The sequence below is a fragment of the Engystomops pustulosus genome, chromosome 10 (genome assembly GCF_040894005.1).
Source record: "Engystomops pustulosus chromosome 10, aEngPut4.maternal, whole genome shotgun sequence".
NCBI lineage: Eukaryota > Metazoa > Chordata > Amphibia > Anura > Leptodactylidae > Engystomops > Engystomops pustulosus.
In genome coordinates this window covers 94,029,191-94,055,816 of record NC_092420.1, presented here as the reverse complement: position 1 = coordinate 94,055,816, position 26,626 = coordinate 94,029,191, and the positions used below count along the sequence as shown (strand labels likewise).

General features: G+C 44.8%; 1 protein-coding gene across 1 annotated transcript in view; it reads left to right on the top strand.

The window, feature by feature from the left end:
• Positions 1–5,931: 5,931 nt before the first annotated feature.
• The window catches only part of C8B (complement C8 beta chain), a 31,588-nt gene continuing 10,893 nt past the window's right edge, over positions 5,932–26,626 (top strand). Inside the window, exons 1-7 of the mRNA XM_072127581.1 lie at positions 5,932–6,074; positions 19,910–20,054; positions 21,858–21,999; positions 22,368–22,509; positions 22,668–22,800; positions 25,035–25,232; positions 26,114–26,354. Of these exons, the coding sequence (XP_071983682.1) occupies positions 6,016–6,074; positions 19,910–20,054; positions 21,858–21,999; positions 22,368–22,509; positions 22,668–22,800; positions 25,035–25,232; positions 26,114–26,354 (1,060 nt within the window). The 5' untranslated portion in view covers positions 5,932–6,015. The remainder of the gene's footprint in view (positions 6,075–19,909; positions 20,055–21,857; positions 22,000–22,367; positions 22,510–22,667; positions 22,801–25,034; positions 25,233–26,113; positions 26,355–26,626) is intronic.

Genomic DNA, 26,626 nt, shown 5'->3' with positions numbered 1-26,626 from the left:
TATTGCCTTCCGTGATCCACATCCGTAAAAAAATAGGACATGTTTCATATTAATTCCCTTATTTGTATAGCACACAGGCTCCGCAGCGCTGCACAGAGCTTGTCATATCAGTCCCTGTCCCCAATGGGGCTCACAATCTAATCAACCTACCAGTATGTTTTGGAGTGTGGGAGGAAACCGGAGGACCCGGAGGAAACCCACGCAAACACAGAGAGAACATACAAACTCTTTGCAGATGTTGACACTGGGACTTGAACCCAGGATCCCAGAGCTGCAAGGCTATAATGCTAACCACTGAGCCACTGTACTGCCCCTATCATAGGTTTTTCCACAGACAACGGATCAGTAAAAATCCAAGCCAATGTGGAAACTCCCACAGTAAACAATGGCTTTGTGAGGCAATGTTCTGTCAGACTTTGCACGTTCCTTCAGGTTCCAACTGCTGGCACAGGTATTTAAGAAGTTTCTGCGCCACATTTGTGTCACACGTGACCGTATAATGCCACGGCTGCACTAGACTTCATGTGACACAAATTTCTGCACATAAAGGGGCGTCCGGTGCAAAGTCAGACTCTGCGCCAGATTTAACATGTAGAGTCCAACAGAATTGTGTTGCACGCTCTATAATAAAGGTGCACCAAAAAAAGTGAAGCACTCTGCCGGAGCAGTGCAGGGGGCAACAGTTTAAGGAAAACAGCAGCCAGAAATACTGAATCTAGCGCCCCCTGCACTATACACAGGACACGGCACATAGTACACACTGCACATAGTATACACTACACAGGACATTGCACATAGTACACACACTGCACATAGTACACACACTGCACATAGTACACAGGACACTGCACATAGTACTAACTGCACATAGTACACACCGCACATAGTACACAGGACACTGCACAAAATACACACTGCACATAGTACACACTGCACATAGTACACAGGACACTGCACATAGTACACACTGCACATAGTACTAACTGCACATAGTACACACTGCACATAGTACACACTGCCCATAGTACACAGGACACTGCACACAGTACACACTGCACATAGTACTAACTGCACATAGTACACACCGCACATAGTACACAGGACACTGCACAAAATACACACTGCACATAGTACACACTGCACATAGTACACAGGACACTGCACATAGTACACACTGCACATAGTACTAACTGCACATAGTACACACTGCACATAGTACACACTGCCCATAGTACACAGGACACTGCACATAGTACACACTGCACATAGTACACACTGCACATAGTACACAGGACACTGCACATAGTACACACTGCACATAGTACACAGGACACTGCACATAGTACACACTGCACAGGACACTGCACATAGTACACACAGCACATAGTACACACTGCACAGGACACTGCACATAGTACACACTACACATAGTACACACTGCACATAGTACACACTGCACATAGTACAGTAGCCCCAGTAGCCGCATAAAAAAAATTTGCATATACATGCAATAAGGTTTTCTAAAAGACACCCGAGACGTGAGGATTAGCCCAAAAAAGGGCTATCCTCACGTCCCATTCATCCACCTGCCACCCCTTCTACCTTTATTGGTAGAATCGGGGTGGTAGGTTTCCTTTAAGGGCACCGTGATTTGCCTGAGCCTGTCCCCAACTCTCTGCACCCCCTTAAATGACTCCCCTGACATTGGGGGTATCAGCCTCTGAAGAAAATGAACTCAGGGCAAAAGTTATTATTGCTGTCCAAACTTTGTTACTGTATCCAATAGCCAAGACAAACTAGTTTGATAATTAGTGTTTTGGTGCCTGCTCCCCCAAATCCAGCTACACCCCTGCTTCCATGGGGCAAAAAGCAAATGCTATACATATATATATATATATATATATATATATATATATATATACATACATACTCACCGGCCACTTTATTAGGTACACCTGTCCAACTGCTCGTTAACACTTAATTTCTAATCAGCCAATCACATGGCGGCAGTGCATTTAGGCATGTAGACATGGTCAAGACAATCTCCTGCAGTTCTCCCGAGCATCAGTATGGAGAAGAAAGGTGATTTGTGGCCTTTGAACGTGGCATGGTTGTTGGTGCCAGAAGGGCTGGTCTGAGTATTTCAGAAACTGCTGATGTACTGGGATTTTCACGCACAACCATCTCTAGGGTTTACAGAGAATGGTCCGAAAAAGAAAAAACATCCAGTGAGCGGCAGTTCTGTGGGCGGAAATGCCTTGTTGATGTCAGAGGTCAGAGGAGAATGGGCAGACTGGTTCGAGCTGATAGAAAGGCAACAGTGACTCAAATCGCCACCCATTACAACCAAGGTAGGCAGAAGAGCATCTCTGAATGCACAGTACGTCCAACTTTATGGCAGATGGGCTACAGCAGCAGAAGACCACACCGGGTGCCACTCCTTTCAGCTAAGAACAGGAAACTGAGGCTACAATTTGCACAAGCTCATCGGAATTGGACAGTAGAAGATTGGAAAAACGTTGCCTGGTCTGATGAGTCTCGATTTCTGCTGCGACATTCGGATGGTAGGGTCAGAATTTGGCATCAACAACATGAAAGCATGGATCCATCCTGCCTTGTACCAGCGGGTCAGGCTGGTGGTGGTGGTGTCATGGATCCATCCTGCCTTGTATCAGCGGGTCAGGCTGGTGGTGGTGGTGTCATGGATCCATCCTGCCTTGTATCAGCGGGTCAGGCTGGTGGTGGTGGTGTCATGGATCCATCCTGCCTTGTATCAGCGGGTCAGGCTGGTGGTGGTGGTGTCATGGATCCATCCTGCCTTGTATCAGCGGCTCAGGCTGGTGGTGCTGGTGTCATGGATCCATCCTGCCTTGTATCAGCGGCTCAGGCTGGTGGTGGTGGTGTCATGGATCCATCCTGCCTTGTATCAGCGGGTCAGGCTGGCGGTGGTGGTGTCATGGATCCATCCTGCCTTGTATCAGCGGCTCAGGCTGGTGGTGCTGGTGTCATGGATCCATCCTGCCTTGTATCAGCGGCTCAGGCTGGTGGTGGTGGTGTCATGGATCCATCTTGCCTTGTATCAGCGGCTCAGGCTGGTGGTGGTGGTGTCATGGATCCATCCTGCCTTGTATCAGCGGGTCAGGCTGGTGGTGGTGGTGTCATGGATCCATCCTGCCTTGTATCAGCGGCTCAGGCTGGTGGTGGTGGTGTCATGGATCCATCCTGCCTTGTATCAGCGGGTCAGGCTGATGGTGGTGGTGTCATGGATCCATCCTGCCTTGTATCAGCGGCTCAGGCTGGTGGTGGTGGTGTCATGGATCCATCCTGCCTTGTATCAGCGGCTCAGGCTGGTGGTGGTGGTGTCATGGATCCATCCTGCCTTGTATCAGCGGTTCAGGCTGGTGGTGGTGGTGTCATGGATCCATCCTGCCTTGTATCAGCGGGTCAGGCTGGTGGTGGTGGTGTCATGGATCCATCCTGCCTTGTATCAGCGGGTCAGGCTGGTGGTGGTGGTGTCATGGATCCATCCTGCCTTGTATCAGCGGCTCAGGCTGGTGGTGGTGGTGTCATGGATCCATCCTGCCTTGTATCAGCGGGTCAGGCTGATGGTGGTGGTGTCATGGATCCATCCTGCCTTGTATCAGCGGGTCAGGCTGGTGGTGGTGTCATGGATCCATCCTGCCTTGTATCAGCGGCTCAGGCTGGTGGTGGTGGTGTCATGGATCCATCCTGCCTTGTATCAGCGGCTCAGGCTGGTGGTGGTGGTGTCATGGATCCATCCTGCCTTGTATCAGCGGGTCAGGCTGGTGGTGGTGGTGTCATGGATCCATCCTGCCTTGTATCAGCGGCTCAGGCGGGTGGTGGTGGGGTCATGGATCCATCCTGCCTTGTATCAGCGGCTCAGGCTGGTGGTGGTGGTGTCATGGATCCATCCTGCCTTGTATCAGCGGGTCAGGCTGGTGGTGGTAGTGTCATGGATCCATCCTGCCTTGTATCAGCGGGTCAGGCTGGTGGTGGTGGTGTCATGGATCCATCCTGCCTTGTATCAGCGGCTCAGGCTGGTGGTGGTGGTGTCATGGATCCATCCTGCCTTGTATCAACGGTTCAGGCTGGTGGTGGTGGTGTCATGGATCCATCCTGCCTTGTATCAGCGGGTCAGGCTGGTGGTGCTGGTGTCATGGATCCATCCTGCCTTGTATCAGCGGCTCAGGCTGGTGGTGGTGGTGTCATGGATCCATCCTGCCTTGTATCAGCGGGTCAGGCTGGTGGTGGTGGTGTCATGGATCCATCCTGCCTTGTATCAGCGGCTCAGGCTGGTGGTGCTGGTGTCATGGATCCATCCTGCCTTGTATCAGCGGGTCAGGCTGGTGGTGCTGGTGTCATGGATCCATCCTGCCTTGTATCAGCGGCTCAGGCTGGTGGTGGTGGTGTCATGGATCCATCCTGCCTTGTATCAGCGGGTCAGGCTGGTGGTGGTGGTGTCATGGATCCATCCTGCCTTGTATCAGCGGCTCAGGCTGGTGGTGCTGGTGTCATGGATCCATCCTGCCTTGTATCAGCGGGTCAGGCTGGTGGTGGTGGTGTCATGGATCCATCCTGCCTTGTATCAGCGGGTCGGGCTGGTGGTGGTGGTGTCATGGATCCATCCTGCCTTGTATCAGCGGGTCAGGCTGGTGGTGGTGGTGTCATGGATCCATCCTGCCTTGTATCAGCGGGTCAGGCTGGTGGTGCTGGTGTCATGGATCCATCCTGCCTTGTATCAGCGGGTCAGGCTGGTGGTGGTGGTGTCATGGATCCATCCTGCCTTGTATCAGCGGGTCAGGCTGGTGGTGGTGGTGTCATGGATCCATCCTGCCTTGTATCAGCGGGTCAGGCTGGTGGTGCTGGTGTCATGGATCCATCCTGCCTTGTATCAGCGGGTCAGGCTGGTGGTGGTGGTGTCATGGATCCATCCTGCCTTGTATCAGTGGGTCAGGCTGGTGGTGGTGGTGTCATGGTGTCTTTGGGCCCCTTGGTACAACGCCACAGCCTACCTGAGTATTGTTGCTGACCATGTCCATCCCTTTATGAGCACAATGTACCCTGTAACATCTGATGGCTACTTTCAGCAGGATAATGTGCCAGGTCATAAAGCTGGAATCATCTCAGACTGGTTTCTTGAACATGACAATGAGGTCACTGGACACAAATGGCCTCCACAGTCACCAGATCTCAATCCAATAGAGCATCTTTGGGATGTGGTGGAACGGGAGATTCGCATCATGGATGTGCAGCCGACAAATCTGCGGCAACTGTGTGATGCCATCATGTCAATATGGACCAAAATCTCTGAGGAGCTTCCAGCACCTTGTTGTATCTATGCCACGAAGAATTGAGGCAGTTCTGAAGGCAAAAGGGGGTCCAACCCGTTACTAGCATGGTGTACCTAATAAAGTGGCCAGTGAGTGTATATATATAAAATTCTAAACACAAAGCATTGCTGTACTACTAGGTACCACCAGGTGGCAGTGTTATTCAATTACATAAAATTGTGTTTTTTAGAGGTTGACGTAGTTTTTAATTATTTTCAAATTTCTTAAGTCTTGTGCTCTAGCTAAAATCTCTGCTATATGTTGCAGCACTACATATATAATAGCATTATAATACGTATGTAATAGAAATAATAATACATCTTTATTCTGCAGCAGGTTACCTTACATTATCAAGCAATGACATGGTCATGTGGCACAATAGGAATGGGAGTTGTTACTTATTATTGTTTTTATGATATTTTATTTTTCATTACTGTAATTTTATATATTTTTGTATTTGTTTTCTTTTAAGAGAGAGAAGGGCAGGTTTTCGTGGCCAAACTATTTCCTACTAAGGTGAATATCACAGGTGTCCCCCAGGGGGCGCACTTGGGGTGGCTTTCTCCTAGTTTTCCCCTACACTGGGCTGATTCTTTGTGTGAATGATTTCCTCATCCAAAATTCTCACTTTACAGAAGTCACTTGTATTGAAGAGAAGGATCCTATGAATGATATCATGAGATTATGTGGTTTTCTGCTGAGCCTCGGCCTGTGCTTCACCAGGTAAGTGTCACCCTGTGTACATACCTCACCACCTTGTACAGTGATAGGGTTAGTTATTTGCAGTGACTGGGATGCACTGTTATAGGAACTGAGGCCAAAAACAGGAGACATTCTGGTTCCTAAGAAGTAAATATTTAGTGGAGAAATGATTGGAAAACCTATTTATTTATTCTAACTTGTTTGGAAGTAAATACAGAAGTGGGAGATTTACAATGTGTCAGAATATTACTAATAGTTATCAACAGTAGGAATGTATTAATCATGTGCAGCATTGTCTACCCCATATGTACAAGAATATAACTACTATAATACTGCCCCCTATGTACAAGAATAGAACTACTATAATACTGCCCCCTATGTACAAGAGTATAACTACTATAATACTGCCCCCTATGTACAAGAATATAACTACTATAATACTGCTCCCTATGTACAAGAATATAACTACTATAATACTGCCCCCTATGTACAAGAATATAACTACTATAATACTGCCCCCCTATGTACAGGAATATAACTACTATAATACTGCCCCCTATGTACAGGAAAATAACTACTATAATACTGCCCCCTATGTACAAGAATATAACTACTATAATACTGCCATCTATGTACAGGAATATAACTACTATAATACTGCCCCCTATGTACAAGAATATAACTACTATAATACTGCCCCCTATGTACAGGAATATAACTACTATAATACTGCCCCCTATGTACAAGAATATAACTACTATAATACTGCCCCCTATGTACAAGAATATAACTACTATAATACTGCCCCCTATGTACAAGAATATAACTACTATAATACTGCCATCTATGTACAGGAATATAACTACTATAATACTGCCCCCTATGTACAAGAATATAACTACTATAATACTGCCCCCTATGTACAAGAATATAACTACTATAATACTGCCCCCTATGTACAAGAATATAACTACTATAATACTGCCCCCTATGTACAAGAATATAACTACTATAATACTGCCCCCTATGTACAGGAATATAACTACTATAATACTGCCCCCTATGTACAAGAATATAACTACTATAATACTGCTCCTATGTACAAGAATATAACTACTATAATACTTTCCCCTATGTACAGGAATATAACTACTATAATACTGCCCCCTATGTACAGGAATATAACTACTATAATTCTGCCCCATATGTACAGGAATATAACTACTATAATACTGCCCCCTATGTACAAGAATATAACTACTATAATACTGCCCCCTATGTACAAGAATATAACTACTATAATACTGCCCCCTATGTACAAGAATATAACTACTATAATACTGCCCCCTATGTACAAGAATATAACTACTATAATACTGCCCCCTATGTACAAGAATATAACTACTATAATACTGCCCCCTATGTACAGGAATATAACTACTATAATACTGCCCCCTATGTACAAGAATATAACTACTATAATACTGCTCCTATGTACAAGAATATAACTACTATAATACTTTCCCCTATGTACAGGAATATAACTACTATAATACTGCCCCCTATGTACAGGAATATAACTACTATAATACTGCCCCCTATGTACAGGAATATAACTACTATAATACTGCCCCCTATGTACAGGAATATAACTACTATAATACTGCCCCCTATGTACAAGAATATAACTACTATAATACTGCTCCTATGTACAAGAATATAACTACTATAATACTTTCCCCTATGTACAGGAATATAACTACTATAATACTGCCCCCTATGTACAGGAATATAACTACTATAATACTGCCCCATATGTACAGGAATATAACTACTATAATACTGCCCCCTATGTACAAGAATATAACTACTATAATACTGCCCCCTATGTACAAGAATATAACTACTATAATACTGCCCCCTATGTACAAGAATATAACTACTATAATACTGCCCCCTATGTACAAGAATATAACTACTATAACACTGCCCCCTATGTACAGGAATATAACTACTATAACACTGCCCCCTATGTACAAGAATATAACTACTATAATACTGCCCCCTATGTACAGGAAAATAACTACTGTAATACTGCCCCCTATGTACAAGGATATAACTACTATAATACTGCCTCCTATGTACAAGAATATAACTACTATAATACTGCCCCCTTGCTGGGAGGTTGTGTGAGAGCAGAGCTCCTGAAGTCTCCTGATGCCTGGAGACAGCCCAGGGCGGGGCCACCCTGGGTGGGGAGATTCCCCAAGCAAGGCCCAGGCTTCCAGGCCTACAGCGGGAGTGAACTCCCAAAAGCTTTCTACTAGGGATGCAAATCCCAATGTTACTAACAGAGAAGTTTGTGGACAGAATGTTGATTTATTAAAGAAGAAACAAGACAAGGAAGTGAGTACAACAGTGAAAGCAGTGAGTCCCATGTCCATCCAGCATGGAAGAGCTCAGGTGATGCAGAGTGTGAGATCAGCAGCAGGTGCACAGCCCCCCACTCCTGCACCCAGGCAGAGGAGAACATCATTGGAAAGACAAACCCTGCAAGAAAATCTGCAGCAGAGAGATGTTGTGTCCAGCATGTCCTGTCCAGGCCGCACCAGATCTGCTGTAAAGCCACAGACCAGGCCTGCACAGTGTGCACCAGCCACAGCCACTGCCAGTACAAGCAGCAAGCCTGGGGAGCCAAGGCCAGAGACAGGAGGAGGACTACAGAGACCAGCACGGCAGGTGAAGGAGAGCACACGTGCACCTGAGCTGCAGATGGCGGAGGAGATCCCGGCACTGGTAAGGAGGATGGGGGAGCTTAGTCACCATAAACAGATGCTGCAGATGCAGATAGACTGTATGTACAGCCTGAGGACCGCGCACCCTGAGAGCAGCGCCCTGTACAATAGTAAGCTGCAGGCGCTAAGTAAGGAGCTGGCGGTGGTGGTGAGGGACATGGACTGTGTTCTGGAGAGGATGGGACCCCTGGCCGAGTCCTATAAGAACAGGGAGCGCTTTGCCCAGCAGAAGCAGAGCTGTAACCCTGGACCCCGGGCCCCTGCAGCACAAGCAGAACCCGTCCCCCCAGATGCACCCCAAAAAATGTCAGTGCAAGTACTGAAACCTGCAAGCTTTTCTTTCCAGAAGGGACAGACACAAGAGCAGCCGCAGATCCCCGCAGTAGATAAAAATGCTGTAGTACCACAGGTCCCAGCAGAGACTGTGCAGCAGGAGAGCGGACTTCCATCCATGCATCATGGTGATGCGGTGACCCAGGAGAACTTTACTGTTGTGGCAGAGACTGGGGATATTGCTGGACATCTTGATGTGGCTGAGGGGTCGGGGGATGGAGGGGACTCAGAGTCTATCTGGGAGGTGCAGCCACCGGAGGATAATGTACAGGTGGATGGGGGGCAGGGGGTACAGGATAATGTGTGTGATTTTCCCCCACTAACATCGAGCCCCCCAGAAGAGTCAGGTCCCTCTAGAGCTGACCCTCCCCCCAATACCCAGAGTGAGACCCGTCAGGAACCTCCCAAAAACGCCTGGAGCCGCGGCGCTCCCTCCTTCACCTCCGGCGCACACTACACAGGGCAGGCGTTTAAGAGGAGGAACGTGGTGCGCTTTAAGAACAGAGGTGCAAAGGAAGATCTCCCAGATAGGAGGTTTGTGGTGCGGGATCTCCTGTGCAGCCAGATGGGGTTCACGCCTGATGATATCCTGGCAGTCATCAACCTTCCAGACAGACAGGGCTATGATGTCAGCTTTAAGCTCATGTCCAGTCTGGATAGGTTTTGGGATAAATTACCCCGGCTTGGGGACAAGGACGGCTGGAATAAGTTTACATTTGTCCCCATATCCAGACCAGGTACTGTGGTAGTTAATATAATATTCTGGAATGAGTCTGTTCCCCCTCAGGATATTATAGTGTGGCTCAGGCGCCATTGTGATCTGCTGTCTGACCTCACTAAGAACAGGGACACTGACGGTATCTGGACTGGAGGGTGGAAGGTGCTGGTAAAACTGCGCCAATATAACAATATCACCCTGCACCTCCCCAACTCCTTCTTCATAGGGAGAGAGAAAGGTGTCTGTTTCTACCCAGGGCAGCCACGGAAGTGCTTTAGGTGCGGTAGGATTGGTCACGTGGCCAAAATATGTACTGTGGTAAAATGTAACCTGTGTGGGGAGGTCGGCCATCTCAGTGCCACCTGTGAGAAGGTCAAGTGTAATCTATGCGGTGAGATGGGCCACCCACACAAGGATTGCCCAGAAGCCTGGCATAACATCGCCAGGGACTTCTCAGATGATGAGATGGTCCAGGAGGCAGATGCCTTAGAGGAGGAGGCCCTGGTGTCGGGGCAAATTCTGACTAGGCGGGAGGTACATCAGGGCTCAGGTGAGACAGTACCGGCACCACAGCAGTCAGACAGCGCTCAGGGGAGTGTGGAGGTTGTAACCCAGGAGAAGCCTCAGGCAGCCACCTCTGTAACATCTACTCAATATGAGGAGGTGAAAAAGAATAAAAGGAAGAAAAAAGACAAATCATCCCGAAAGCCTGAGGAGTACAGTGCGGAGCCTAAGACCAGGAGAAAGTCCATTGGTGATACTGGGGTCATGGTCCTTTCCAACCGGTTTGATGCTCTGTCAGAGTCAGATGGGGATTATGAACGAGAGCTGGAACGTATTGATAATGAGTGTGAGGTGGACATAGGGGACCCCCCAACTAAAAAGAAGCCCCCTCCTGAAGATACCGCTGTAGAGTCAGACATGGAGACAGGTGGAAGACAGGGGGAGGATGACTCTGACATATGATGATGGGGGTCGCTGCTCTGCTCTTTATCATTGTAATGGCTGGGTTCTCTCTAAAAGTTGCTTCTAGCAACGTCAACAGCATTAAAGTAAGAAGGACCAGACACGCCGTGTATGACCACCTGAGATATCTGGACGCTGATGTCATCTTCCTGCAGGAGACCCGTCTGACCACCTTAGGGCACCTCCGTGAGGCTGAGCGTGAGTGGCGGTCTGGTCCTTCTTACTGGTCACTGGCTGTGGAGCCGTACGCCGGGGTCGCCATACTGTTTAACACCACAGACGTGACGGTGCACAGGCTGACGGAGGTCGCTATGGGGAGGTGCCTGGTGCTAGAGGTGACCATCCATGGTAGGCGGCTCCGGCTGATCAACATCTATGGCCCACAGACAGTGACAGAGAGAATCCAGCTGTTCAATGAGGTACGGCAGTATCTATTTACCTCAATCCCTGTGATAATGGCGGGCGACTTTAATGTTACCATGACATCGGGTGACAGGTCCTCGGGCAGAGCAGTGGTCAGAGACTCCAAAGTCCTAAAGAGCATTATATCACAGGCCAATCTGTGTGATGTGTTCACCCTGGATGGTAGGACACCTAAATACACCTACTCCTGTGCTGACAGACATAGCAGGATTGATATGGCTTTTGTGAGTCCCTCGGAGACTGTTAGTGGGATGAGAGAGAGAGTTGTCCCATATTCTGACCATCTGGCCTTATTGTTTTCCATGGGAGCCACTAACCGCTCGGATATTGGTCGGGGGTTATGGAGGCTTAATTCCAGCGTCCTGGATGATGTCTATGTCCAGAATTGTATCCACTCCCTTTTTCAGGACCAGCTCCAGAGACAGGACTTTTATGACAACATATCTGACTGGTGGGAGAACGTCAAGGAGGAGATCAGGTCCCTCTTGAAGAGACTGTCAGTGAAGAAGGGGAAGAGTAAATACAGCCAGTATCTCAAGCTGCGGAGAGAATTGGAGTCACTGTATTCGGCGGGAGGGGGGGACAAACAAAAGATTGACCGACTGAAATCTGAGATAAAGCAGTATCAGTACAGCCGCTACACGTCCCTGGTGATCGAGAGAGATTACGGAAAATTGGGCGTTCCTGATCCGTATGAAAATTGCCGGGAACGTGTGGCCAAGAAATTGATCACAGGTCTCACTGACTCCCAGGGAGTTTTGCAGGAATCTCGGGAGGGTATCCTGGGGGTGGTGAGATCCTACTATGCTGAATTATTTCAGAAGAAGGTTTTGGATAAAAAGAAAATGGCTCAATTCTTGAAGGCAACTCCAGGCCCTGACACTAAAGATTTGGATTTTTCTCCTTTGACAGCAGGAATAACAGAGGAGGAGGTTAAAGAGGCCATTGATAAGTTACATCTGAAGAAGGCACCAGGTCCTGATGGTATAACAGCAGAATTCTATAAGAAGTTCAGAGACCTCTTGGCTCCAATACTTGTGGATGTATTTACAAATTGTCTAGAGAATCACCTGATGCCTCCATCCATGAGAGTGTCCTCCCTTATTCTGCTGTCTAAAGGTAAGGAGCCTAGTGACATCAAGAACTGGAGGCCGATCGCCCTCTTGAATGTCGACAGGAAGATTCTGGCAAAAATTCTATTCTCTAGATTAGTCTGTTTGTCCCCGGCACTGTTGGCAGGCTCTCAGTACGGCACGGTAAGAGGGCGGAACATCTCTGGAGCAGTCCTCTCGATAAGGGAGATGTTTGAGAGATGTAAAGCTCTGAGGTGTGGGAGATATGTTGTAGGTCTGGACCAGGCTAAAGCCTTTGACAGGGTTGATCACGATTATCTATGGGCCACTTTATCAAAGTACGGTATTCCGGGACAATTTATAGATTGGCTGAGAACTTTGTACAGAGAGGCGAAGAGCTTTCCTCTGATTAATGGTTGGCAGGGGGACACTTTTGAAGTAGAGGCAGGGGTGCGACAGGGCTGCCCCCTGAGTCCACTGCTGTATGTGTTTGCCATAGACTTGTTTCTGCGATCACTGCAGCGGTGCGATTTTCAGGGGGTGCCGGTCCCCCATTGCTTGCCTTTGAAGGTAGTCGCCTACGCGGATGATGTGACTGTGGTGATATCTGAACCTCGTGAGGTGGAGATGTTGTCTGCAGCCATCAGAAGCTACTCAGAGGCCTCCGGGTCTCTGGTCAACCTTGAGAAGAGTCAAGCTTTCTGGACATTGGATACTGCTCCTGGCTTTGATCTGCCACAATTCGCCAAGGCCTCCACCCATATTAAGATCCTTGGGGTTAAATTTGGGAGGGAAGATAATGCCAAACTAAATTGGGAGGAGAAGTTGGAAACCGGAAATGCAAAGGTTCAGCGATGGAAGAACTGGAGGCTGACCTATAGAGAAAGGGTTACTCTGATGAAGACTTACCTGGTCCCTGTCTTCCGCTAGGCTCTTTAGCCTGTTCTTCCAGCTTTTATGGGGGAACAGGTTGAACCCAGTAAAAAGAGGGATCACCTACCTGCAGAGGAGAGAGGGTGGGCTGGATATGTTAAATCCAAGGGTTTTCTTTGACTCCATGTTTCTGAAAGTTAATTTTGGTTGCCTGGACTCAAACAATGGTCTCCTGTGGGTAAGTAGTGTCAGGGACTGGATATTGCCTTTTGCAGAGTCTTGGATGCGAGGCGGCAGTCTCAAGAGGGGCCGATGGACTCCTGGCTTCCTCCCCCAGTATCTGGAGTATGGTCTCAGGTGTTTGAAAAAGTGGAGAATAGATAAGACATATCTGGAGAATAAGACCAGGAAGGAGCTGTACACTAATATCTGTAGGACCTTCTATACATTACAGCCAGCTCTGAGGGACTGCACAACGGCCACCCTGCAGGAGAGTCTGAGGTTCCTTAATGGACCGAGGCTTCCAGCCAAATTCTTTGACATCGCCTGGTTGTCTCTGCATGGGAGGCTTTTCGTCAAAGGAAATTTAAAATTCCTGAGTCTTTCTGACCGTTTGTGCCCCCTAGGATGTCACCAAGAGGAGACTATGGAACACTTTACCACCGAGTGCCCGGGAGGGAGGCAGATATGGCAGGAGGTGTCCCGCAGGCTCAGAATACCACGTCTACAGTCTCTCAGATACCCAGATATCATCTATGGGGTAACATCACACATAACGGACATTGACCGGGGGACCATGTACCTCATAATCACCATCATTAAGTATTATCACTGGCACAACAGGACCCGAGTCTCCATCCACAGCGAGACCTTCCAGCACATGACCGCAGTCACACTGATCATGTCTGAGCTCAGGTGGATCCGATCCATAGAGATTGGGAAAAGTGATGGGAATAGAAAGTTATGGAGGAATTTATGTCTATACTGATGCATCATGTAATTCTGTTTATTTCTGATTTTTTTTTTCCCTTAAACCAGTGATGGACATTTAAGTTATTACAAATGTAATTTTGATATATGATTTATTGTAAATTCTGATAAGAATGTATAATGTATTTTGTTTGTTTTTACTAATAAAAATTGCCCCCTATGTACAGGAATATAACTACTATAACACTGCCCCCTATGTACAAGAATATAACTACTATAATACTGCCCCCTATGTACAGGAAAATAACTACTGTAATACTGCCCCCTATGTACAAGGATATAACTACTATAATACTGCCTCCTATGTACAAGAATATAACCACTATAATACTGCCCCCTATGTACAAGAATATAACTACTATAATACTGCCCCCTATGTACAGGAGTATAACTACTATAATACTGCCCCCTATGTACAGGAATATAACTACTATAATACTGCCCCCTATGTACAAGGATATAACTACTATAATACTGCCTCCTATGTACAAGAATATAACTACTATAATACTGCTCCCTATGTACAAGAATATAACTACTATAATACTGCCCCCTATGTACAAGAATATAACTACTATAATACTGCCCCCTATGTACAGGAGTATAACTACTATAATACTGCCCCCTATGTACAAGAATATAACTACTATAATACTGCCCCCTATGTACAGGAATATAACTACTATAATACTGCCCCCTATGTACAAGAATATAACTACTATAATACTGCCCCCTATGTACAGGAATATAACTACTATAATACTGCCCCCTATGTACAAGGATATAACTTCTATAATACTGCCCCCTATGTACAAGAATATAACTACTATAATATTGCCCCCTATGTACAAGAATATAACTACTATAATACTGCCCCCTATGTACAGGAATATAACTACTATAATACTGCCCCCTATGTACAAGGATATAACTACTATAATACTGCTCCCTATGTACAAGAATATAACTACTATAATATTGCCCCCTATGTACAGGAATATAACTACTATAATACTGCCCCCTATGTACAGGAATATAACTACTATAATACTGCCCCCTATGTACAAGGATATAACTACTATAATACTGCTCCCTATGTACAAGAATATAACTACTATAATACTGCCCCCTATGTACAAGAATATAACTACTATAATACTGCCCCCTATGTACAGGAGTATAACTACTATAATACTGCTCCCTATGTACAAGAATATAACTACTGTAATACTGCCCCCTATGTACAAGAATATAACTACTATAATACTGCCTCCTATGTACAAGAAAATAACTACTATAATACTGCCCCCTATGTACAAGAATATAACTACTATAATACTGCCCCCTATGTACAGGAATATAACTACTATAATACTGCCCCCTATGTACAAGAATATAACTACTATAATACTGCCCCCTATGTACAGGTATATAACTACTATAATACTCCCCCTATGTACAGGAATATAACTGCTATAATACTGTCCCCTATGTACAAGAATATAACTACTATAATACTCCCCCTATGTACAAGAATATATCTACTATAATACTGCCCCCTATGTACAGGAATATAACTACTATAATACTGCCCCCTATGTACAAGAATATAACTACTATAATACTGCCCCCTATGTACAAGAATATAACTACTATAATACTGCCCCCTATGTACAAGAATATAACTACTATAATACTGCCCTCATGTACAAGAATATAACTACTATAATACTGCCCTCTATGTACAAGAATATAACTACTATAATACTGTCCCTATGTGCAAGAATATAACTACTATAATACTGTCCCTATGTACAGGAATATAACTACTATAATACTGTCTCCTATGTACAGGAATATAACTACTATAATACTGCCCCCTATGTACAGGAATATAACTACTATAATACTGCCCCCTATGTACAGGAATATAACTACTATAATACTGTCTCCTATGTACAGGAATATAACTACTATAATACTGCCCCCTATGTACAGGAATATAACTACTATAATACTGCCCCCTATGTACAGGAATATAACTACTATAATACTGCCCCCTATGTACAGGAATATAACTACTATAATACTGTCTCCTATGTACAGGAATATAACTACTATAATACTGCCCCCTATGTACAGGAATATAACTACTATAATACTGTCTCCTATGTACAGGAATATAACTACTATAATACTGCTCCCTATGTACAAGAATATAACTACTATAATACTGCCCCCTATGTACAGGAATATAACTACTATAATACTGCCCCCTATGTACAGGAATATAACTACTATAATACTGCCCTCTATGTACAGGAATATAACTACTAAAATACTGCCCCCTATGTACAGGAATATAACTACTATAATACTGCCCCCTATGTACAGGAATATAACTACTATAATACTGCCCCCTATGTACAGGAATATAACTACTATAATACTGCCCCCTATGTACAGGAATATAACTACTATAATACTGCCCCCTATGTACAGGAATATAACTACTATAATACTGTCTCCTATGTACAGGAATATAACTACTATAATACTGCCCCCTATGTACAGGAATATAACTACTATAATACTGTCTCCTATGTACAGGAATATATCTACTATAATACTGCCCCCTATGTACAGGAATATAACTACTATAATACTGTCTCCTATGTACAGGAATATAACTACTATAATACTCCCCCTATGTACAGGAATATAACTGCTATAATACTGTCCCCTATGTACAAGAATATAACTACTATGTAATACTGCCCCCTATGTACAAGAATATAACTACTATAAAACTGTCCCCTATGTACAGGAATATAACTACTATAATGCTGTCTCCTATGTACAGGAATATAACTACTATAATACTGCCCCCTATGTACAGGAATATAACAACTATAATACTGCCCCCTATGTACAGGAATATAACTACTATAATACTGTCTCCTATGTACAGGAATATAACTACTATAATACTGCCCCCTATGTACAGGAATATAACTACTATAATACTGTCTCCTATGTACAGGAATATAACTACTATAATACTGCCCCCTATGTACAGGAATATAACTACTATAATACTGCCCCCTATGTACAGGAATATAACTACTATAATACTGTCTCCTATGTACAGGAATATAACTACTATAATACTGCCCCCTATGTACAGGAATATAACTACTATAATACTGCCCCCTATGTACAGGAATATAACTACTATAATACTGCCCCCTATGTACAGGAATATAACTACTATAATACTGTCTCCTATGTACAGGAATATAACTACTATAATACTGCCCCCTATGTACAGGAATATAACTACTATAATACTGTCTCCTATGTACAGGAATATAACTACTATAATACTGCTCCCTATGTACAAGAATATAACTACTATAATACTGCCCTCTATGTACAGGAATATAACTACTATAATACTGCCCCCTATGTACAGGAATATAACTACTATAATACTGTCTCCTATGTACAGGAATATAACTACTATAATACTGCTCCCTATGTACAAGAATATAACTACTATAATACTGCCCCCTATGTACAGGAATATAACTACTATAATACTGCCCCCTATGTACAGGAATATAACTACTATAATACTGCCCTCTATGTACAGGAATATAACTACTATAATACTGCCCCCTATGTACAGGAATATAACTACTATAATACTGCCCCCTATGTACAGGAATATAACTACTATAATACTGTCTCCTATGTACAGGAATATAACTACTATAATACTGCCCCCTATGTACAGGAATATAACTACTATAATACTGTCTCCTATGTACAGGAATATAACTACTATAATACTGCTCCCTATGTACAAGAATATAACTACTATAATACTGCCCTCTATGTACAAGAATATAACTACTATAATACTGCCCCCTATGTACAGGAATATAACTACTATAATACTGCCCTCTATGTACAGGAATATAACTACTATAATACTGCCCCCTATGTACAAGAATATAACTCCTATAATACTGCCCCCTATGTACAAGAATATAACTCCTATAATACTGCCCCCTATGTACAGGAATATAACTACTATAATACTGCCCCCTATGTACAGGAATATAACTACTATAATACTGCCCCCTATGTACAAGAATATATCTACTATAATACTGCCCCCTATGTACAGGAATATAACTACTATAATACTGCCCCCTATGTACAAGAATATAACTACTATAATACTGCCCCTATGTACAAGAATATAATTACTATAATACTGCCCCCTATGTACAGGAATATAACTACTATAATACTGTCTCCTATGTACAGGAATATAACTACTATAATACTGCCCCCTATGTACAGGAATATAACTACTATAATACTGCCCCCTATGTACAAGAATATAACTACTATAATACTGCCCCCTATGTACAAGAATATAACTACTATAATACTGCACCCTATGTACAAGAATATAACTACTATAATACTGCCCCCTATGTACAAGAATATAAGTACTATAATACTGCCCCCTATGTACAGGAATATAACTACTATAATACTGCCCCCTATGTACAAGAATATAACTACTATAATACTGCCCCTATGTACAAGAATATAATTACTATAATACTGCCCCCTATGTACAGGAATATAACTACTATAATACTGCCCCCTATGTACAGGAATATAACTACTATAATACTGCCCCCTATGTACAGGAATATAACTACTATAATACTGCCCCCTATGTACAAGAATATAACTACTATAATACTGCCCCCTATGTACAAGAATATAACTACTATAATACTGCACCCTATGTACAAGAATATAACTACTATAATACTGCCCCCTATGTACAAGAATATAAGTACTATAATACTGCCCCCTATGTACAGGAATATAACTACTATAATACTGCCCCCTATGTACAAGAATATAACTACTATAATACTGCCCCCTATGTACAAGAATATAACTACTATAATACTGCCCCCTATGTACAGGAATATAACTACTATAATACTGTCTCCTATGTACAGGAATATAACTACTATAATACTGCTCCCTATGTACAAGAATATAAGTACTATAATACTGCCCCCTATGTACAGGAATATAACTACTATAATACTGCCCCCTATGTACACATACACTCCTGCCCCCACCAGGTGATTGCACCAAAAATTGTGCAGATTGCAGAAATTGCACACAAAAAATTGTTAAAAAAAAGACAAGGTTTTATCTGCAAGATATCAGCCCAGAGATGAATGAAAAACAGAGGAACTCGCGCACATTGTGAGACTAGAGATCCATCTGCCCCCTGTGGTGCCGACTCCTGTACACTGCAGGGGATTTGGTGCTTTGTTTTAGTGTAAACCATCTCCATGATATATAAGATGTAGCAATCAGTCTGCTCCGTTTCCCAGACCTAGAATCGATGTGATGATAAAAGATGGAATCACAAATTACAGGGACGTGATTTGTGCCCCTCGTCCTGTGACGCTCCCGGTGACAGTCCATTCATTATGACAATTATCCGCTAATGATCTGTGAAATAACGAGCTACTTGTTTTAATTAGACATTGAGCTGTACTTTTCCACTTTGACATAAATACTTCTATTACATCTGAAGTCGTTCTGATCCGTCTTATCAAAACTTGTTTGCAGTTGTCAATCACATGAAAATGTGGCCAATCAGAATCTTCCAAAGCGGAGGGCGGGGAGATCCGCGGACAGCGCCCCTGATCCTATAGATTGTGTGGTCTCCGAATGGTCTCCCTGGAGCAAATGTGACCCTTGCCAAAAAAAGAGGGTAAGTATGTGTGGTTGGGGGGGATCTCCAAAATAGAGAAATGAAGCCTCAACACAGAGGACTGGATTTATGGTTCACTCTAAATTTAAAAGCGGCTTTGAGTGGGGTAGAGCCTTGACAGTGATGTAATCTCATTTCATGCCCCACCCCTGAGGAATCTGTTGCACCTTGATGAGGGGCAGTGTTGTAGCCAATCCCATTGAGTGAGGGTCGTACTCTTTCAAGTAATCTCCGCTCCTTGTTGTAGAGTCACTTCTACTTCTTGAGGAAAGGGTCAAACCAAACTGTGATGAACCCGTTTGACATCAAAGTGACCCCAATTCCTGAACTCTATGGGGCACAATTACTAAGGATCAGAACGGCGCATTTTCGTCGGGTTTCCCGACTTTTTCCGTTTTGCGCCGCATTTCACATCGGTTTTTGGCACACGCGATCGGATGTTGGCGCAAATCACGCAGACTTTCATGCGACATAAACCGGGGGGCGGGCCGTCGGACAAGCGCGGGATTTAACATTCAAAATTGTGTCGCAAGCCCTGCAATTACATGCACCGGGAAGAAGAAGGTGAACTCCGGGGACCTGAGCGGGGAAGCGACACATGCAGGATATCGGGTGCACGATCTTAGTGACTCCCCGCACAGCGCATTATACACGGACAATGCACTTACATGCACCAGGAGGAAGAAGGTGAACTCCGGGGACCTGAGCGGGGAAGCGACACATGCAGGATATCAGGCGTAGGATCTTAGTGACTCCCCGCACAGCGCATTATACACGGACAATGCACTTACATGCACCAGGAAGAAGAAGGTGAACTCCAGGGACCTGAGCGGGGAAGCAACACATGCAGGTTATCGGGCGCACGATCTTAGTGACTCCCCGCACAGCACATTATACACGGACAATGCACTTACATGCACCAGGAAGAAGAAGGTGAACTCCGAGGACCTGAGCGGGGAAGTGACACATGCAGGATATCAGGCGCAGGATCTTAGTGACTCCCCGCACAGCACATTATACACGGACAATGCACTTACATGCACCAGGAAGAAGGTGGTGAACTCCGGGGACCTGAGCGGGGAAGAGACACATGCAGGATATCGGGCGCACGATCTTAGTGACTCCCCGCACAGCACATTATACACGGACAATGCACTTACATGCACCAGGAAGAAGAAGGTGAACTCCGAGGACCTGAGCGGGGAAGTGACACATGCAGGATATCGGGCGCAGGGTCTTAGTGACTCCCTGCACAGTGCATTATACACGGACAATGCACTTACATGCACCAGGAAGAAGAAGGTGAACTCCTGGGACCTGAGCGGGGAAGCGACACATGCAGGATATCGGGTGCAGGATCTTAGTGACTCCCCGCACAGCACATTATACACGGACAATGCACTTACATGCACCAGGAAGAAGAAGGTGAACTCCAGGGACCTGAGTGGGGAAGCGACACATGCAGGATATCGGGCGCAGGATCTTAGTGACTCCCTGCACAGTGCATTATACACGGACAATGCACTTACATGCACCGGGAAGAAGAAGGTGAACTCCGGCGGACCTGAGCGGGGAAGCGACACATGCAGGAAATTGGACGCACGATCTTAGTAAATCGCGGCAGCTCCAAATCCTCGTCGGACAACGCACCTCGGGGATCGCGACGGGACTGGTAAGTAAATATGCCCCTATATGTCTAAATAACTTGGTGTCTAATTTTGCAACAATGTGCATTGTCCTTCATGTATGCCCCGCCCCCGAGGAGTCGATGGTACATTATTACTCATGTTACTCTTCACACAGTACCGATATACACAGATGACCCAGGTCCCTCAGTTTACCGGGGACCTCTGCTTTGATTTGGACCGGCAGGAGGAGAGCTGCAGCACCAGCATGGTTTGTAGGAATAAAAAGAATTGTGAAGGCTTCACATGTGAAGAGTCCGGTAAGTGGTCAATAAGAATCCATCACTCATCCAGAGCAACTTCTAGTTAATGAGGGAGTAGGTGCAATTATGCAGGACAGTAGAAGATGTTCCTTCATATGGTCCAATTCTAAAATTGGACACAGGGGTCACACTGGACTTATTATAATCCTCATTTATTGTTGTCGTGGGCGGAGCCTGACAACCTCTCATTTATTTGTAGTTCTTCCTGGTGGACATGAAGGATCCCAAACTCCCAAAACTTCTGCAACTTTTTTGGTCGATAATCAAATAAAACGCTATTTGTATGATGCATTTGGGGCTTGAAATGAACATTTTTGTGAAGTTTCTTTATGAAGTTTTTAAACAATTTTTTAAACCAAATTCAGGAAAGTGCATTATACTTCGGCTCAAGTGCAACGGAGACGATGACTGCGGGGACCGGTCCGATGAGAAGGACTGTAAGGTGATCCGGAAAACGTGCACTGACGAGATGGAACAGTACTGGGCGATTGAAAACCTGGCGGCGGGGTAAGATACACAGATCATCCACTGAGACCTTAAAGGGACGGTCCACTAATCCCATACAGATGTACAGACAGAGAATGTAAAAGCTGTCGCTCCCACAATGCACAGCAGCAAAAACTATGTACAAAAATCGAAAGTTTTAGTAAAAAATGTTTCCGTAGACTGAACGTATTCACCAATAACCGGGAAGGAATCGTATTAGATCACCGCTATTACGCTGGTGGCTGCTCCCCTCATTACATCTTGGGCACCAGATTCAGGAAGCCGTACAATGTGGAGAGCTATCTCCCGGAGGTGAGTGACTGAGCAGGGTGCAAAGTGTTCAGTACATGGAATGGTATATGCTCGTAGTGTAGCCATATTGGGCGCAGTGGAGGACAGCGCTGGTCACCAGGTCACTCGGCTCATGTCTCCTCTCCATGACTGTTATCTGTTCTCCATTCTTTCCTCATCTCTTCAGTCTCTGTTAATGTCTTCACTTTGCACCTTCTCTATTCTGTTCCTCTCCTCCGTCTGCTCTCTTCTCTATCCTTCCTTTGCAGCTTCTGTCGTTGTCCCTCTCTCCATGTCTTCTCTCTTCTTCTATGTCTTCTCCCCTCAATGTCTTTACTCTACATTGATCATCTTCTCTTTTCTTCTTCTCCCATGTCTTCTCTCTGCTCTATCCTTCTTCATCCTCTCTTTGCAGCTTCTGTCTTCTAACCTCTCTCCATGTCTTCTCTCTTCTTCTATGTCTTCTCTATCTGTGTTCTCCTCTCCATTCTTCCATATCTTATGTCCCTGTCTTCTCGCTTCTCCCTAAATTGATCATCTTCTCCTTCCCCTCTGTCTTCTTCCTGTACTGTCTCTCTCCATGTCATCTCTCTAATTTTGTCTTCTCTCCCCTCTGCCTCCTCTATCTTTGCTATATTATCCAGGTCTTCGCCTTATGTTTGTTTTCTTCTCTCTCCTTCTATATGTCCTCTAGTTTCCTTGGGTGCATGTTTAGGGTCCATGCCTGTTGTCTTCTCTCTGTTTTATGTCTGTCTCTTTTCTCTGTCTTCCTTCCATGTTTATTCTCTACTTTCTTATGCCTTCCTTCTTCTCATTTGCTCTGTTCTGCCTCCTTCTTCATCATTTCTCCATGTCTGCGCACACCATGTTTTCTGTCCTCTTTTTTTGCTCTTCACCTTCTGTCCATTACTACTATTCATCTCGTTCTAGGGTTCTGTATACGAATCTCAGCTCTTCCATGTTCTCTCCATATGTGGCCTCCTCAGAGTCCATTCTCTTCTGTATCTTCTCTCCTTGTGTCTATTTACATCTTTTCTTTGTATCTACTATCTTTGTTGTCCATTTTTGCCCTCTACTGTCTCTTTTTCTTCTTTCAATATCTTTCAATATCTTTGCTCTTCCATTTCCTCTCCTCCATGACTTCTCTCCACATCTGATCTCTCTCTTTCTAGGTTCCCTCTATGCACTTTCGATCCTACATTTCCTCTCTCCGTGTCTTCTCTGTTCTAAACCCTTTTTCGCTCATGTCCTCTCTCCATGTCTTCTTTCTTCTATATCCTTTCTCCATGTCTTCTCTCCTCCAAGTCCTCTCTCCATGTCTTCTCTATTCCATGCCCTCTTTCTTCTATGTCCTCTCTCCATTTCTCCTCTCTTTCATGCCCCCCCCGCCATGTTTTCTCTCTTCTATATCCTTTCTCCGTGTCTTCTCTTTTCCATGTACTCTATCCATGTCTTCTCTCTTCCAAGTCCTTCCTCCATGTCTTCTCTATTCCAAGTCCTCTCTCCATGTCTTCTCTATTCCATGCCCTCTTTCTTCTATGTCCTCTCTCCATTTCTCCTCTCTTTCATGCCCTCCCGCCATGTTTTCTCTCTTCTATATCCTTTCTCCATGTCTTCTCTTTTCCATGTACTCTCTCCATTTCTTCTCTACTCCATGCCCTCTTTCTTCTATGTCCTCTCTCCATGTCTCCGTGCTCCAGGGTACCCACCACTTTGCCCATAAAGGTGCCCCCACCAAATGTGGATGATTCAGGTGGTTGCATGACCACCCGACTCACCGACAGTATGTATCCACCACCACCCTTAATCCGTCCCTTCTTGTCTGTGTCCTCTCTCTATGGCTTCTCTATTCCATGTCCTCTGTCTTCCATGTCCTCTCTCCACCTCTTCTCTCTTCCATGATTTCTCTCCATGTCTTCTCTGTTTCATGTCTTTATTCCATGCCCTCTCTCTTCTCTGTCCTCTTTCCGTGTCTTCCCTCCACATCTTTTCTTTCTATTTTGAGATCAGAAAAGTAAACCTACAAAAATTCTCCGGTCCTGCAGATGGAGACTTTGCTGGAGTAGAGTGATGGATGTTCTCTGGTGTTGCAGATATGCTGGTAGCTCCTCCCGGGTGGTTATAATTTGTTATGAAGTCCTTTATTCTAGATCGAGCAAACCAAGTGATAAATGGGCTCTAGGGATCCACCATGATTTGTGATATGAGTGATCTTTATTATATCTATACATTATATTTTCTCTTTTGTTTTCAAGACTAAAGGCAAATACGAGTTTTCACTTTCCGAATACGAGTCTTACTCGGATTATTCTAGAAACGTGTCCAAATTTTATTCGCAAGAACGCAGCTTCAGCATCGGCTTCAAGATACCAGCCGTCTTTGAATTTGGCTTAAGCTACAGTGATCAGAAATTCAAAACCTATAAGGAAAGGACGATGAAGTTTTCCCACAAGGTGAGTCTAACGTGTGGCCACCAGGACATCATAGAAGAGACTCCCTGGAAGATGGATAGGAAATGATAAATGGGCTCCCACTTCTTATATTACCCAAATTGCAAGTTCTTCAAAGCAGTAATTCAGGTCCTAGGACCCTCATACGATACTTATAGACTCACAAGGTGCCATACCAAGCTCCAGTTGGGTTTACCAATCAATGGACCATTGCTGGTCCTCAACTTAGGGTTTCATGGGGACTTTTTAGGACATTGACCCACATTAATATTTCCCCACTTGGTTTATGTTGACCTCTTGTGGTTAACCACTGACCAGGAGCGTATGAGGCCAAGTCAAGGTTTGTCCGTAGATCTTGAGCTTAGACATTGGGGGTCATTTACTAAGCGCCCGATTCGCGTTTTCCCGACGTGTTACCCGAATATTTCTGATTTCCGCCGATTTCCCCTTAATTGCCCCGGGATTTTGGCGCACGCGAACGATTGTGGCGCATCGGCGCCAGCATGCACGCAACGGAAATCGGAGGGTGTGGCCAAACGAAAACCCGACAGATTCGGAAAAACCGCCGCATTTTTTAAAAAAAAGTGTCGCAAGACTTGCACTTACCTTCACTAGGAATAGGCTGGTGAACTTCAGCGCAGCAGCGCCACCTGGTGGACGTCGGAGGAACTGCCTTAGTGAATCCTGGCCGGACCCGAATCCACCGCAGAGAACGCGCCGCTGGATCGCGAATGGACCGGGTAAGTAAATCTGCCCCAATGTTCATGGTCTTGAGAAAGAGTCAGGAGTCTACAGTATTGATCGCTGTAGAAGGTTCTCCTCATCTCACTCACATATACATCCAGCCTCAATTTCCCAATAATCTTTTATTCCGCATATTTCAGAAAAGTTCCTTCATCCATGCCCGATCCGACCTGCAAGTGGCAAAGTACAAACTGAAAGCTCGGGGCCTGATGCTTCACTCGGAGTTTTTCCAGAGGGTGAAGAAACTACCTGCGGAATATGTGTACAGCGAATACAGGGACCTCTACCAGGACTATGGGACACATTACATCACAGAGGCCACTCTGGGGGGAGTCTATGAGTACACGCTCATTCTCAATGAGGAAGCTGTAAAAAAGGAAGGTAATGAGTGGGAGAATCTAGAGGCTCTACAGATGGGGCTTCAGCTAGGACCTCCAAGTATCTGATATTAACCCCTTCACTGCCCCAGATGATTAGGAATGAGGAAATTATCCTATGGAGTTCCCAAGACCACTGGGAATAGTGACATTAACCCCTTCCATAAACCAGCAGGGATGCTGATATGGATCCTTTCATTTTCCTAGCCCACCATCGAAACTGATATGGACAACATACTAGACCATTATGGACACTGACATTAACCCAATTCATTT